Below are 16,369 nucleotides of genomic sequence, written 5' to 3'. Positions count from 1 at the left end.
TTTAGCTCAGGAGGTACAGTATTTCCTTGGCATGCATGAAGCCCTGGGTTTGATGCCAAGATCTGCCTAAACCATGTGTGTTGGGGCATGTAATCTCAGGTTACCCTCACAGAGCAAAGCTGAAGCCTGCCTGGGACACATGAGACAGAAGAGGGGAAGGACTATGAAGGAGGAGGAGGAGGACTATGAAGGGGGAGGAGGAGGACTATGAAGGGGGAGGAGGAGGACTATGAAGGGGGAGGGGGAGGACTATGAAGGGGAGGAAGAGGGCTATGAAGGAGGAGGAGGAGGGCTATAAAAGGGGAAGAGGAGGACTATGAAGGGGGAGGAGGAGGACTATGAAGGGGAGGAGGAGGACTATGAAGGGGGAGGAGGAGGACTATGAAGGGGGAGGAGGAGGACTATGAAGGGGGAGGAGGAGGACTATGAAGGGGAGGAAGAGGGCTATGAAGGAGGAGGAGGAGGGCTATAAAAGGGGAGGAGGAGGACTATGAAGGGGAGGAGGAGGACTATGAAGGGGAGGAGGAGGACTATGAAGGGAAGGAGGAGGGCTATGAAGGAGGAGGAGGAGGGCTATGAAGGAGGAGGAGGAGGGCTATGAAAGGGGAGGAGGAGGACTATGAAAGGAGAGGGGGAGGACTACAAAGGGGGAGGGGGAGGACTATGAAGGGGAGGAAGAGGGCTATGAAGGAGGAGGAGGAGGAGGGCTATGAAAGGGGAGGAGGAGGACTATGAAAGGGGAGGGGGAGGACTATAAAGGGGAGGGGGAGGACTATGAAGGGGAGGAGGACTATAAAGGGGGAGGAGGAGGACTATGAGGGGGAGGAGGAGGACTATGAAGGGGGAGGAGGACTATGAAGGGGAGGAGGAGGACTATGACGGGGGAGGAGGAGGGCTACGAAGGAGAAGGAGGAGGACTATGAAGGGGAAAGGACTATGAAGGAGGAGGAGGAAGACTACTAAGGAGGAGGAGCACTAAGAAGGAGGAAGATAAAGGAAGGAAAGAAATATCAAGGTGTAAGAAAACATGGAAGAATCTTTTGGATTTGCTTTGTGTGTGTTTGTTTGGGGATAGGGTCTCTCTATGTAGCCTTGGCTGTCCTGGCATTCTCTACGTAGGCTGGCTTCAGACTCATAGATCTGCCTGCCTCTGCCTCTCCATGGGATTAAAGGGGCATACCATTCTACCACGTGGAGGAATCTGAGACATATTACAACAAAGAAAGAGGCTGATCTATAATAGACACTAATACATGTACATAAGTTCTGGTGAAGGAAAACCACACAACGGGAAAGGCCAGTGGGATGGAGGGACGAGGTGGGGCATGGGATTCAGTGGGATGGAGGGGTGACGAGGTGGGGCATGGGATTCAGTGGGATGGAGGGGTGACGAGGTGGGGCACGGGATTCAGTGGGATGGAGGGGTGATGAGGTGGGGCATGGGATTCAGTGGGATGGGGGTGACGAGGTGGGGCACAGGATTCAGTGGGATGGAGGGGTGACGAGGTGGGGCACGGGATTCAGTGGGATGGGGGGGTGATGAGGTGGGGCACGGGATTCAGTGGGATGGGGGTGACGAAGTGGGGCACGGGATTCAGTGGGATGGGGGTGACGAGGTGGGGCACGGGATTCAGTGGGATGGGGGTGACGAGGTGGGGCACGGGATTCAGTGGGATGGGGGTGATGAGGTGGGGCACGGGATTCAGTGGGATGGGGGTGACGAGGTGGGGCACGGGATTCAGTGGGATGGGGGTGACGAGGTGGGGCACGGGATTCAGTGGGATGGGGGTGACGAGGTGGGGCACGGGATTCAGTGGGATGGGGGTGACGAGGTGGGGCACGGGATTCAGTGGGATGGGGGTGACGAGGTGGGGCACGGGATTCAGTGGGATGGGGGTGACGAGGTGGGGCACGGGATTCAGTGGGATGGGGGTGACGAGGTGGGGCACGGGATTCAGTGGGATGGGGGTGACGAGGTGGGGCATGGGATTCAGTGGGATGGGGGTGACGAGGTGGGGCACGGGATTCAGTGGGATGGGGGTGACGAGGTGGGGCGCGGGATTCAGTGGGATGGGGGTGACGAGGTGGGGCGCGGGAAAATCATTCTGTGTGACAACAAGATGATATATATGTGCCATTGTGTGTTAATCTAAATTCAAGATTATACAACATCAAGGTGAACTCTAAGCCAGTTGTATTCAGAGCATTCAGGAGACAGGGGAAAAGAGAATCTCCACAAGTTCAAGGCCAGTCAGGTCTACATAGCTTCAGGACAGCCTAGGTTAGACTGGAAGGCCCTAGCACCCTAATGTAAATAGGTTATCTACACACTTGCTTGATTACAATGGTAAACGTGGGTTCATCAGCTATACCAGTCAGACAGAGGTGCCTGACATGGGTGGCTTCCACGTGGGGGCGGAAGGTATTCAGAAGACCCCTGTTCCTTCCAATCGACTTTGGTGAGAACCTTTATGTGAGCTGTGAGTAAAGTCATTTTTTTTTTTAAACCCACAAATGGAGCTGGAGAGACGAGTCCATCAATCCAGCTCTCATATCAGGCAGCTCACAACCACCTGCTGCTCCAGCTTCTGGGGGATCCAGCACCCATCCCATGCATACCCTCTCACACACATACACATGCACACACAAAACAGAAGGTGTAGCTCCTCCATAGGTTGCTATCTGTTGAAAGAGAGACTAAGAGCCCCACAATGCCAGTCATTATTCTCCAGTCATGAAGTTATGAAATGTCAGATACCTAAAGCCTCTTCAGCCTAAGGGAACGTCTTTTTTAAAAGCCCCTTGCTTCTTTTCCTTAGAAGATTGCTTGACGCACGCCTTTAATCCCAGTACTTGGGAGGCAGAGGCAGGTGGATCTCTTGAGTTTGAGACTAGCCTGGTCTACAGAACAAATTCCAAAGCATCCAGGGATACACAGAGAAACCCTGTCTTGGAAAACCAACAACAACAAAAACACAAAAAGCTAAACAAACAAAACTCCATTAAGTTTCAATCCGATATGTTTCACATCTTGACTGTATAGGGCAGAAATAAGAACACACTGCCCACAAAAACACTGCTGATATAATACACTGTCGATATAACACACTGCCAATATAATACACTGTCAATATAACACACTGCCGATATAATGCACCGTTGATATAACACACTGCCGATATAATACACTGTCAATATAACATACTGCCGATATAATGCACTGTCAATATAACACACTGCCAATATAATACACTGTCAATATAACACACTGCCGATATAATACACTGTCAATATAACACACTGCCGATATAATACACTGTCAATATAACACACTGCCAATATAATACACTGTCAATATAACACACTGCCGATATAATGCACCGTTGATATAACACACTGCCGATATAATGCACCGTCGATATAACACACTGCCAGTATAATACACTGTCAATATAACACACTGCCGATATAATACACTGTCAATATAACACACTGCCAATATAATACACTGTCAATATAACACACTGCCGATATAATGCACCGTTGATAAAACACACTGCCGATATAATGCACCGTTGATATAACACACTGCCGATAACTCACTGCTGACTGTACTGTCTTTGGATGTCACCGCCAACTAAAGATGTCACAATCCTATTCCTAGTTCTCAACTTTTCAAAACCACAGGCTGCGTCCAAGTGGCTCATTCAAGACTATGTTCATTTTGATTAATTTTGCGTGACCGTGTAATTCTGCTAAAACTCCTGCTGATACACACATATGTCATTGTTAGCAAGGCGTATCAATGAACACTATCCAAGGCTTACATCAGTGTCATTTACCAGGGACGACCCTGGCTGTGACCCAGAGCAAGCTGCCTAGCTACCCTGACAAAACTGAAGTATCTCTCTGACTCTTCCCTGTCCGGTCATCAAGGCTGATTGAATTCCTCAAACCTATCAGTTCTCTCCTAGGTCACTTCTATTAGAGCTAAAATAACACCACGTGTCCTGCTGTGAGGTGCACATCAAGCCTTAACTGGCCTCCCTGCCTCAGTCTGGCTCCACCCATCTCCTCCCACCACTGAGACTGAGGTGGGTTAAGACTGCCCTCTTAATCCTGCAACTGCGGGAGCCCCATTGCTTTCTGAGAAGCCTGTTGTGAGGGGAATTCCCTTGAGTAATGGGGTAGGGTAAATGAAAATCTAACAGATGTGAATAGTTATATTAGTGAAAATTTTCAGCCAACCAGCCAACGTAGTAGTCAACTGAAGTAGTTAACCACAATCATTTGAATACTTAAATTACCTGAAGGCGGGGTTCCGGTGGAGGCTTGGTGGACAGGTGTAAACTGCATGTCAGAGTGGCAACAACTAGTGTTCTGGATGTTATCGGATGCTATGCCCACATCAGAACTCAGCTGGCCAGTGCCTGGGAAACAGCAGGCACTCTACCGTGTTGCTCTCTCACGTGCTGTATTTGGCAGGAAGCAGAGGCTATGCCTGGCTCTTTTTCTCTGAACCCCTGGAGGCTCTACAGCTGCCTTCCAAAGTACACTCATACAAGGTTTCTCGTCTTTTTAAGCCACTAAAATCAAGTGCCAACACATTTACAGATGCTCACCAGGGGTTAGAAGAAGTCTCCACAGGAAACACTCCCCACAGAAACTATTCTACCAGAAGAAAGTGATGACAGTGTGTGGTGGAAAAGGTTGGAATCTGCTAATCTCAGAGATAACCGGCACTGTCACAGAGAGCTTTGTGTCCTACCATCATGGAAGTAGCCTGTAAAAATGGGAGAAGAAGCCCCGATTTTCTCAGAAGAGAATGAAAGTAACGAAAACAAAAATATACTAAAGTTTTGGCAACTCGGGAGAGTTGCAACTGTTCAGTAGATCATCTGGGCTTTAAGAAAGTCCGTGAGACTAATAACAACCTCCAGAGAAAGACAATAAAGTGGGTGGTAGATCCCTGACAGGGTGGCTACTGTTTCCCCATAGTCCCATGGCAGAGATCAGTCAGCAATCTTGGCACATTTTCCGACTAAGCCAACATTTATCCACAGTATCGGTTTTTACCACTGTGTTTCTTCCGCACAGCGGGTGTTAAGCAGTCTGTTTCCCCGTTGAACAGATGACTATGTCTCAGGACTTACAGGAGCTTTACGTTAGAACTGTTGACCCCACAAACTTGTGAGATCTTTAGATCTCCTTAAGGAGTTTCCAGCTTCAGAAGAACTGAGCAAGCGGGAGCAAAATGATGGCAGTTTGCCTATCTGTTCTCAGAGGTCGTCTCTATTCCCAGTGTCTACTTCTTGAAGGTTCTGCATTCCCTCCCTTTGAATATTACTTCATTTGATCATTCTCCAAGGATTAAAAAAAAAAAAAAAAAAAAAGGCAGCAATGAAAGATTATGACCAAAAGGACCTATTTCTACCTACGTCTGTTCTTATACCACTCATCCTTCCATTAAGGAAGTGTGATCACGTGAACTGTGAGCAACTGCAGCCAGCTGAGACAATATGGAAAGTCTTAAGAGACTGTAGCAGTGTTACGGCTATTAAATTATCACTTCGTGATCATTAATGGTTTATTTTATTTATGTGTATCAGTGCTTGTCTGCCTGTGTGTGTATGTACCATGTGTGTGCAGTGCCTAAGGACTGTGTCAGATCCTGTAGAACTGGAGTAACAGAGAGTTGTATCTAGATGTGTGTGCTGGGAATTGAACCTGGGCCCTAAGCAAGAGCAGCAAGTGCCCTTAATGGCTGAACTATCTCTCTAGTCCCACACCGATGAATTTAGTAAAGAAAGCCGTCAAGCACACTCTGGTAACGTGTGTCTGTGTGTGTGTCTCTGTGTGTGTGTGTGCGTCTGTGTGTGTGTCTCTGTGTGTGTGCGTCTGTGTGTGTGGTGTGTGTGGTGTGTGGGGTGTGTGTGTATGTGGTGTGTGTGTGTATCTGTGTGTGTCTCTCTGTGTGTCTCTGTGTGTGGTGTGTGTGTGGTGTGTGTGTGTGTGGTGTGTGTGCGCGCACGCGCGTGCGTGTGTCTGTGTGTGTGTGTCTCTGTGTGTGGTGTGTGTGTGTGTATCTGTGTGTGTCTCTCTGTGTGTCTCTGTGTGTGGTATGTGGTGTGTGTGTGGTGTGTGTGTGTGTGTGTGTTTGTGTGTGTGTGTGTGTGTATCTGTGTCTCTCTGTGTGTCTCTGTGTGTGGTGTGTGTGGTGTGTCTGGTATGTGTGTGTGTGTCTGTATATCTGTGTCTCTCTGTGTGTCTCTGTGTGTGGTGTGTGTGGTGTGTCTGGTGTGTGTGTGTGTGTGTATCTGTGTGTGTCTCTCTGTGTGTCTCTGTGTGTGGTGTGTGTGGTGTGTGGTGTGTGTGTGTGTGTGTGTGTATCTGTGTGTGTCTCTCTGTGTGTCTCTGTGTGTGGTGTGTGTGTGTGTGGTGTGTGTGTGTGTGTGTATCTGTGTGTGTCTCTCTGTGTGTCTCTGTGTGTGGTGTGTCTGGTCTGTGTGTGTGTGTGTATCTGTGTGTGTCTCTCTCTGTGTCTCTGTGTGTGGTGTGTGGTGTGTGTGGTGTGTGTGTGTGGTGTGTGTGTGTGTGTGTGTATCTGTGTGTGTCTCTCTGTGTGTCTCTGTGTGTGTGGTGTGTCTGGTGTGTGTGTGTGTGTGTGTATCTGTGTGTGTCTCTCTGTGTGTCTCTGTGTGTGGTGTGTCTGGTGTGTGTGTGTGTGTGTGTGTGTGTGTGTATCTGTGTGTGTCTCTCTGTGTGTCTCTGTGTGTGGTGTGTATGTGTGTGTGTGTATCTGTGTGTGTCTCTCTGTGTGTCTCTGTGTGTGGTGTGTGTGGTGTGTCTGGTGTGTGTGTGTGTGTATCTGTATCTGTGTGTGTCTCTCTGTGTGTCTCTGTGTGTGGTGTGTCTGGTGTGTTTGTGTGTGTATCTGTGTGTGTCTCTCTGTGTGTCTCTGTGTGTGGTGTGTGTGTGTGTGTGTCTGTGTGTGTGTCTCTGTGTGTGGTGTGTGTGGTGTGTGTGGTGTGTGTGTGTGTGTGGTGTGTGGTGTGTGGTGTGTGGTGTGTGGTGTGTGTGTATTTACCCAGTGATTTAAACATGTCACTGAACTGTATTTATTCCTAGCTCCCTAAAACATTTTGTAGTCCTAACATATAAGAGAATGCACCGTGCTAAAGGACCACCTCCTTGCATGTTATGTTGAGTTTCTCAATAATTCACACACAGACTTCTGGTCCTATCCTATTGTTCAGTCTAACTATGGCCAGACCCTGTTCTGGTATTATGGGAGTCAACTAAGGAGGCAACAGTCTCTTCCCACAGCGAACACTGAACTCACTAGGTCTAGAAAACTCTGCTTGAAGCTGACTGACAAAAAGAATTAAGATCTGTTTTGCAGGTTTCTGCATCTAGGCTAGTAGCATTTACTAGAAAAATCATATTTCACCAGGCACGGTAGATCTCTGGCCCACTGCTAAGCAGAGAACGCAGAAGGTAGAAGTCTTACCACTAACAAATATGTAGATTGCAGACTCCGTTTTCTTTTTCTTCGAAGTAGATTTAGGGAGGTATCTACAGGTGTACAGGCCCGTGTGGTTGGCCTGCGCCTTGTTCAAGGTCAAGGTGCTGCAGAATTGTCTGTTATTCCTCCCACAGGCTGATGTGGGAGTGATGATCAGCCTTTTGTCCTCCCGGGGCACTGTCGTGGGCAGAGACCATGAGTGGGCTGCCTCCCCTCTGCAAGCAGGTGAGAAAGGAAAGCACAGTCAAGGCAGAGGCTGGCTCAGCACCAGCTCTGAAGCATTTGTTTCCTCGGGAAGCCTTATTCTAAGGCCTCCTCTTGAGAGTCCATCTGCTTCGTTCCAAGCACCCCACAAATTCAAAGGATCTTTGGGACCATGGTCAGGATAAAGATGTGATGAAGTCTGGGCAGCATTCCTTCAGGGTGACTAAAACTCTCCCCTCCGTGGGACAAATCCTCCATGTGAAGCTAAATCCTGGGGGCCACTGAAGCCACCCCTCCCTTTACCTCCAAGGGGTGACCTCTCCATCAGGAAGGGAGTTTGACTTGGGAATGTAGGTTATTGCACCCATACCCCACACCATCACTCACCTGCACTTGAGAAAGAGAGTCTGGCCCGCTTGCATGACGTGCTGGGTGCCTTTTAAACTCAGTTCAGGTCCTTTTAACTTTGACCCTGAACCATAGCCTATAAAACAAGCAAACAAAAAAATTTTAAATGTATTATTTGTAGATGGTTTATTGCCTCTTCTAAAAGATGATTTTTTTTTTCTTTAGTTTAGTCACGCACGCAAAAGGATACACTGGACACAAGTTTCTCTTCGTCTTTTTATGCCTTTTTTGTTTCCTGGAGACAGGGTCTCACTGACTAGCCCAGGCTGGCCTGGAATTCATGACAGACCTCTTACCTGAACCTCTGTAGTGGTTTAAATAGGAATGGCTGGCCACCATAGACTTCTGTGTTTGAATATGCTTGACACAGGGAGTGGCACTATTAGGATGTGTGGCCTTGTTGGAGTAGGCATAGCCTTGTTGAAGAAAATGTGTCGTTTTGGGGGTGGGCTTTGAGACACTTCTCCTAGCTACCTTGGAGACAGTCTTAGGTCAAGATGCAGAACTCTCAGATCCTCCTGCACTGTGCCTGCCTGGATGCTGCCATGTTTCCTGCCATGAGGATAATGGACTGAACCTCTAAACCTGTAAACCAGCTCCAATTAAATGTTGTCCCTTATAGAAGTTGCCTTGGTCACGGTGTCTCCTCAAAGCAATGGAAACCCTAAGACAGCCTCTCCAATGTTAGGGTTTCAAATGTGAGCCACCATGTCTGGTTGTGGCTTTGAGGTGTCACTCATTCAATAGCTGAGCAATATCTGGGGTCAGCCGCTGAGTCATTTTTCTTTCTAAACTGGTTTCCTCCTTTGGAAAACTAATTTTAGACTCAAAGCCAGTTTTAGAAGCTGCATAATCTGGGCCTTGTCTTGCATAATCTGTGTCTTGCATAATCCTTCTATGATGATGGGATAAAACGACTTACTCTCTCTCTCTCACATTACAAGCCCACTTCAGACTGCTGTGCCTCAGTAAAATAAGGCACATGAAACTAGCTTATGATCCATGTATCTTTATACAGTGTGATAATGACATCCACCCCAGGGATTATGCCAGCCTGGATATCTGTGTGTGTGTGTGTGTCTGTCTGTCTGTGTCTCTCTCTTCTCTATGAGCTGGCCTGGATACTCATGGATATCTGACTCCCATTTGGCCTCTCCAGGTCACATGACTCTCTGAGCTATAGTTTACAGAGGTTGAGCCTCTGTCAGCTGTTTGAGTGGCCTCTAAGGGGCTAAAGCCCGGTTTGCCCACTACTCCTCCCTTTTTTCTCCTCCTTTCCCTCCTTCCCACACATGACAGCTGTAAAGGGCAAGGCCGGGGGTCAGGGATAGTGTTCCCTAGGACAGAAAAGGGATCAGGAGGGAAGGAGTCTGGGGTCGGGGGTAGATGTGCTTGTCACCAATCTTAGTATTTTTTACTTGAAAATAGATTTTCACAGTAGAAGTTAAGGAAAAACCTGAAACGCTCTAGACACCCTTGTCAGGTCTCAGATCTGTGAGGAGAGGTCTTGATGTCAAATGCCAGGGCCACACCTGACTGTGTTCACCAGAGTTCTCTTCCTCTAGAAGAATACAGGACTCTTCCAAACTCTGTAGTACAGAGGCGGCTTCTCTTCCCTCTTTCTAACTACGCAGGGGTGCGGGGTCAGAGCTACGCTGTACAGGAGGCTGACTCAGCACCGACCATGTGTTAGACACCCCTAGCATGCTTGCTGTCAGAAGACATTCTGTTGCATATATAATTTTGAAGGAAGATATAAGTGAACCTTATATTTTCTAAATGCTGCTGGTGGTAAAATTAATATTTTAAAGGGTATCTTTAATTGCTAAGAGTTCCTGGTATCAAATTATTCATAGATGAAATGAAAGAACACTAATGACTTTAAATAAATTAAAACCAGCTTCATACAGTGATATGTTTTGTAATGGAGGGGGCACTTTAGCAGACCCATGTTGAGGCATTGCACACCCCCACCCCCGTGGTACCAGCCATATGACGGGTTTATTTAATATAAAATAAAGTTTATTTGGGGCATGGGAAGAGGGGGTGTGAAGGGAGTAGAGGTAGAAAAAGGAAGAGGTCAAAGAAGGACAGAAAGAGAGACAGGAGAGAGAAAGAAGAGAAGAAGCTGGCTGGGAACACATGAAGGGGGGGGGACAAGCAGTCCTTTTATAGCCAGCCAAGTCCTTAACTGGCTGTTGCTAGGTAACTGTTGGGTGGAGCCTAGAAGAGATGCTAACATATAGACCTAGTTATTCTGCCCCCAAATACATAAAAGTCAATCCACTTGGGTATGTAGGAATATATGTAGGAATTCATTTTGTATTTTATTCATCTTTTTTTTTTTTTTTTTAGTTTCCTGGTGCAATGACCTCCAAGAGCAGTAGATTTTCCTAAAGCCATAGCTAACGGTTGGTAACACCTACCCTAAAAAAAATTCAGAGCCAGAATTGTTTCTGTCCATCTTGAGTCATGGAACTTGGTGGTTTAATTGAGCAATTGTCTCGGTGCTGGCAAGGACCCAGCTCAGCTTCCTGTGGGAAATTCTGGCATTACTTGTAATCATCTGCAGTTAGGTAGGTGTGATAAAGCCTTCCCTGCAGGAGAGGCCATGGAGAAGAAACCTCCAATTTTCACAGCTTGAGGTTTACTAGTTGTGTTAATCTTTCAATGAATATTCGGTTTGTATTAGTTCTTTCGAGGGTCACATAGAATGGCTAAATGTCTTGATTCTAGTCGAGGGAAACTTGACTTTCCAAGGCGCAGGCTGTCTAGGAAGAACCATTAAGATCGCTTAAGAAACAAATCCTCCAGTGTACTCTCTGTGCTTTGCACTGTCTTCCAACCCAGACACCACCGGAGCGAGGGATTAGACTCTCTTGAGGAAAGTGGGGTTTCTTGGGAAGCTTGGGGTGGAAATGCTAAGAAAATTAATTTTCACTCTGCAGTTTATCATTAACAACAATGAGGTCTACATTTGGAACAAAGAAATTGGGTGACCTAGCCAGCTTAGAAGAGGAGAGAGAGCTAGAGAGATGGCCCAGTGGTTAGAGCACTGGCTGCTCTTGCAGAGGACCCAGGTTCGATTCTTAGCACCCACATGGTGGCTCACAACCATCTGTAACTCCAATTCCAGGAGATCTGACATCCTCTTCTGGCACCCATGTGGTACACAGGCATACATGCAGACAAAACACCCATATGCATAATGAAAAATACCTTTAAAAAGATATTTAGAAAAGGAGAAAAGTATAAGGAAACAATATTTCGGAACTGCTGAACACTTTAATACCATGCTTCAGTGAATAGGAAAGTAGTCTCGCGTCAGGATTAGCAGGAACCAGATATGATGGTATCTGTCTATGTTCCCAGCACTTGGAAAGCTGATGCAGGAGGGTTATGAGTTCAAAGCCTGGGCCACACAGTGAGACCCCCTTCTCAAGAAACCAACAACTATAGTTTAACAGAAAACTAACAAGGAAAAAACATTTTTATGATGCTTCTAGAAAATAGTACTAGTCCTTAAAACATTTTTTTTTTTTTTGAGGCAGCTGATTGTCCATGTCCGAGTAATCAAGTTCAGGTACTGGCTTCTGAGCATCTGCTGCCATCAGACACTCCCTGCGTCATTAGTGATACTGCAGCAGACACACCCTTGCTCAGAGGCTCCCTCAGTAGCACAGAGTTGCTATAATAAATCTACAGGATGTTCCATTTTCAAGGGTGGAGCACTCTGTGTTAGTGAGTCCCACTGTAAAGCTCGGGTGGGTGTCAGAACCTTCCCACTGTTTGCCACGGGAGCCTTGACATCTGATTTAAAGAAATATTTTTTTTTATCCTCTGTCATCAAAGCCAACTGTGAGGTGAGAAACATAGATATGTTTTTTCCATCAGGAAAAGTATTATTTAACATAATAATGGAAAATTTCAATGCAGACTAGGACAATGGGCTTAGCTATATATTATTATATCTATAACTCTAATACATAATATATAATAAATACAGAATACATTATATATTATTATTATGTTATATATTATATGCTATTTATTATATATTATGTTATATCATATTATATATGTTAATTATGGTAGACCACTGTAGCCAATAACACTAAAAATACCAGCCTGTTGAGCTTGGCACAGTAGTGTACACCTTTAATCCCAATGTTTGGGAGACAGAAGCAAATGTATCTCCATGAGTTTGAGGGTAGCCTAGTGACACTCTTTCAAAAAAAATAAAATAAAATAAACAGCCGTGAATTTGTCCTTATTAAACACTGGCAGTTTGTGCTGACCTTTCTGCACATGTTCCTCATTTCTCTGTGCTGTGTCTCCCTTCCTATCTGCCAAAGGTCAGGGAGACACTCTCCACCCTCGTCTTCATTTCCCTGTGCCAAATGGAATGCATCTGACTTCAGCAGAAAGAGTGAGTCCATTCCTAGAAATGTATGACTTTATCGTGAAACCAAATCCAAGATCAAATGGATGAGTCTCCTTCAAAAGTTCTTCAAGGCTGTGTGATGGATTTGAAAGCGTGAAGTCCCACCGAGATTACTAGGGACCAGACAGCCTCACAAGGGTCTAAGAATCAGATAAGAAACTATGACTCAGTGGATTGCAGCTCGTGTTGCTTTTGGAGAGGCCCAGGGTTTGGGGCTCATCACCCACGGCAGAGGGTCAGCATCAACCGTCAGCTACAGTTAGTTAACAGACTCTGGATGCAAAGGCACCTGCGCCCACACGGTTCATATCCAAACACACAGGCCCAGACCCCAGTGCACACACATAAAATAAGTCCTTCAAACAAGATACTGTGTAGACTGACTAACACCGTCCTCGGAATCCTGCTCCTCGTAGTGACGCAAATAAGAAGGGCCCTTGCTGGCTGAACATTGATGACAGTTACTCAGCTTCCCTTCCAAAATGGTAGCACAGGCCCCTATTATCCAGAAACGACAAGATTATTCTCTTTAAGGGAGGTGCTTTAGCCCACAACGGAATGCCACAGTTTCGCACAGTGGAAAGTCTATACCACAGTGGGGACACGGGCCTAGCAACGGCATGTTCTGCTTCGTACACATAATCTATGGTGTTCACACGATAGCTTGTCTAAAATGAATTTCTTAGAATGTACCCTTGCGGCTGAGCCACAGCCGTGTATATCACAAAACACCCATTCTGCTTTGACTCAAAGTCACCCACCACCTCCCTTCCTGGCTCTGGTCCTAACAAGTCCAGTGGGGCCACAAGCAAGACACTTATGCATCAGCCAAGGTGAGACCCACTTGGACAACTTCTTCCAGCCTCTGTGACCTTTGACTCTGAGGTCACAGCTGTTGATAATAAGTTAGAAATGCCATGTTTAGGCTGGGCATGGTGGGACACACCTTTAATCCCAGCACTTGGTCAGAGAGGCAGGTGGATCTCTGAGTTTCAAGCCAGCCTGGTCTATGTACTGAGTTCCAGACCAGCCACAGCTACACAGTGAGACCTTGTCTAAATCACTATCACCATCGTCACCGTCATCACCATCATCACCATCCTCGCATGCTGAATGAAAATATGTATGTGTAATAAAAAGGCAGATAGCTCAATTTGGAAAGTTCACAATGGGTCTGAACAGACATTTTTCCCCAAAGAAAACTTGAAAAGATGAAGAATGCCATTAGCCAGCAAGAAAACAAAAAGCAAGTGAGAAACCACTTTACTAAACTGCCATGGCGGAAGTCACAGAGGAGGGTGACACTCGGTGTTGCCACATAAGCAGGTAGAGAAATCAGAAGCTGGTTCACTGCCGATAGGATTTTTTTTTTTTTTTCAAACGCAGCCACTTTGGAAAACAGTATAGTAGCCACTCAAAAGGCCCAGTACTAAGTTAGCCATGGGCTAAAAGGATTTTCCAGCAATTACTCTCCTAAATACCAACCGTAAAGAACTGAAAACACACAGCCACATACAAACTCAGACACAAGAGCACGGGCTGCTCTTGCAGAGGACCCAAGCTTGTTCCCAGGACTTCAGGGGCTCACAACCACCTGTAGCTCGAGCTCCAGAGGATCTGATGCCTCTGATCTCCTTGGGAACCTACACTCAAACACACACACACACACTCATGCACACACATACACATATGCATATACACACATGCACTCACGCACGCGCGCGCGCACACACACACACATACAAGAATATACACGCGCATGCATATGCAAACACACATGTGCACACACATACACACATGCACATACACATACCACACATATGCATATTTCAAAAGAAAATACATCTTAAAAACAAACAGTAATGGGAGATGTGGCGGCACACCCCTGTATCTCCAGCACTTTCCTGACTGAGCCAGCCCCCAGGCGTTACATTTGGGGTTCACCTTCAATTTTTAGAAGGTTGATTTTAGAGAGACAGCGTAGCCTTCATCCAGTAACATCACTGTATATGTACAAGTTTTACACTGTACTCCATCCTCATGACGACTCTACTGCCGTGCTGTCACTCATTTGCATATTTTAAGGGGCATTTTTAACGAAATTGAGTCGCACTGACTGAACAGTTGTAGACAGAAATCTCTTAAGAAAACTACTACTGTTTCATTCAATATTAATTTGTTTGTTTGTTTCTGCCAGACGTGGTGGCCCACGCCTTCAATCCCAGCATTCCACAGGAAGAATCAGGCAGATCCCTGTGAGTTTGGGGCCAGGCTTGTTTTACACAGCGAGACCCAGGCCAACCAGCAAGGGCTGCATGGTATAACTTTGTCTTAAACAAAGCAAACAAAAACAAAAACCAAACAGAAGCCTGACTTCTAATTGATTGGTTTCAAACTCAAACCTTTGTAGACATTTATTTCAGATGTGAAACATCTGTTTTCCATTTACATACTATGTTTCTAACAGAACGTAATCCCACATGATAAATGGCCTCTTTATCTAAATATAATTCAAATATCATGTTTCAAAAAACTTGAGCTAAAGACAATGAGCCATTTCTCAAGGTTGCGTGAGGTCAAACACAATTCATAATAAAAGAAGGCTTCTCCCTTCAAGATGGAGCTTATTAAAAACCCACATCCCATAAGTCTAAATAGCAAAGCACCCTGGTGGCTGGTGTGGGTGGGAGTGTATGTGTGTGTGTGTGGGGGGGGGCAGATTTGGAGTGAAGACAGGGTACAGGTGTAAATTTCTAGAAGCTACTGAAATTTGTATTTTAGAAGCTAAGTCCTCCAGAGCTCTGGAGCTTAATAGATTAAATGTAGGTCTTAATCCCATGTCGTAGCTCTGCTCCCGTGTTTACAGGTCCTGTGAAGCTGTAACTGAAAACTGTTAACAGTTCTAATTACTGGGTGGAGACCACTGAGTGAACCTTCCCAGCTCATTCCTGGGAAGACAGGCTACAGGGCTCATGTTTCACCTGCAGACTCACACTGTGAGTCCCAACTGTGAACCCAAAATACCAAGTCTTTCCTTCCAAACTGGCTTTATTTATTTGGTTTTGGTGCCAGGTGAAACTCAGGGTCTCATTGCATGCTAACTAAGGACTGGCTCTGGCACTTAACCACCACCCAGGGCCCATTTGTTTTAAGTGGCTTTAAATCTAGGAGGAAGTTAACGAAAAGATGCTCACTGGAGCACATAAAGCCCTTGTGCTTGCTGGTGCCTCTCTCTGTGTAAAGTGCTGGACCAGGAGGTAGCTGGAGAAATGGGGAGGTTTTAAATTACACTCTTCATTCAGTTTAGAGGAGGGGAAAGCCCCTCCCTGGCTGGGATTCCCAAGTTGAAGTCTGTTTAGGAGGAGCAGGAAGCTGAGACTCATTGCTGACTAACCCTTATGGAGGCAGGATGACTCATGACTTACAACTCGCCACACAGCATCTTAGATTCAGGGTAACTGCTGTACTTACAGTTCTTCGGGGCCCAGAGGAGGCCTCGAATATCTACAAAGCTGCCGATCAGAAAGGAAAAATGTAATTTGTGTGAAGTTCTGATTCCTAATGACTTGCTGTTCACCTTAAAGTCCTATATTAAACTTATTTTTACCACACTAAACCCATGGAGAAAATTCACCAGTTTCTGGCAAGTTTTTGCTATTTCTAGGTAAATCCTCAAATCACTCGACTCAAAAAAAAAAAAATAAAAAAAAAAAATGTACTCTGACTTTTTGTGTTTATGGAAACTTAAAATAGCCATATATCAGTCATTTGCATCTTGAAACTCTATG

At 46.0% G+C, this 16,369-nt stretch overlaps 1 protein-coding gene across 2 annotated transcripts in view; it reads right to left on the bottom strand.

The window, feature by feature from the left end:
* Window positions 1-16,369, bottom strand: part of Flt1 (fms related receptor tyrosine kinase 1) — a 161,927-nt gene that overhangs the window by 128,955 nt on the left and 16,603 nt on the right. For both annotated transcript variants that reach the window (XM_076923906.1, XM_076923905.1), the window contains exons 2-3: window positions 8,117-8,213; window positions 7,511-7,740 (exon numbers count right to left, since the gene is read on the bottom strand). In XM_076923906.1, coding sequence (XP_076780021.1) covers window positions 7,511-7,740; window positions 8,117-8,213 — 327 coding nt within the window. The remainder of the gene's footprint in view (window positions 1-7,510; window positions 7,741-8,116; window positions 8,214-16,369) is intronic.

The sequence above is a fragment of the Arvicanthis niloticus genome, chromosome 24, assembly GCF_011762505.2.
Source record: "Arvicanthis niloticus isolate mArvNil1 chromosome 24, mArvNil1.pat.X, whole genome shotgun sequence".
NCBI lineage: Eukaryota > Metazoa > Chordata > Mammalia > Rodentia > Muridae > Arvicanthis > Arvicanthis niloticus.
The sequence above is the reverse complement of the archived record's forward strand: the minus strand, read 5'-3'. Positions and strand labels throughout refer to the sequence as shown.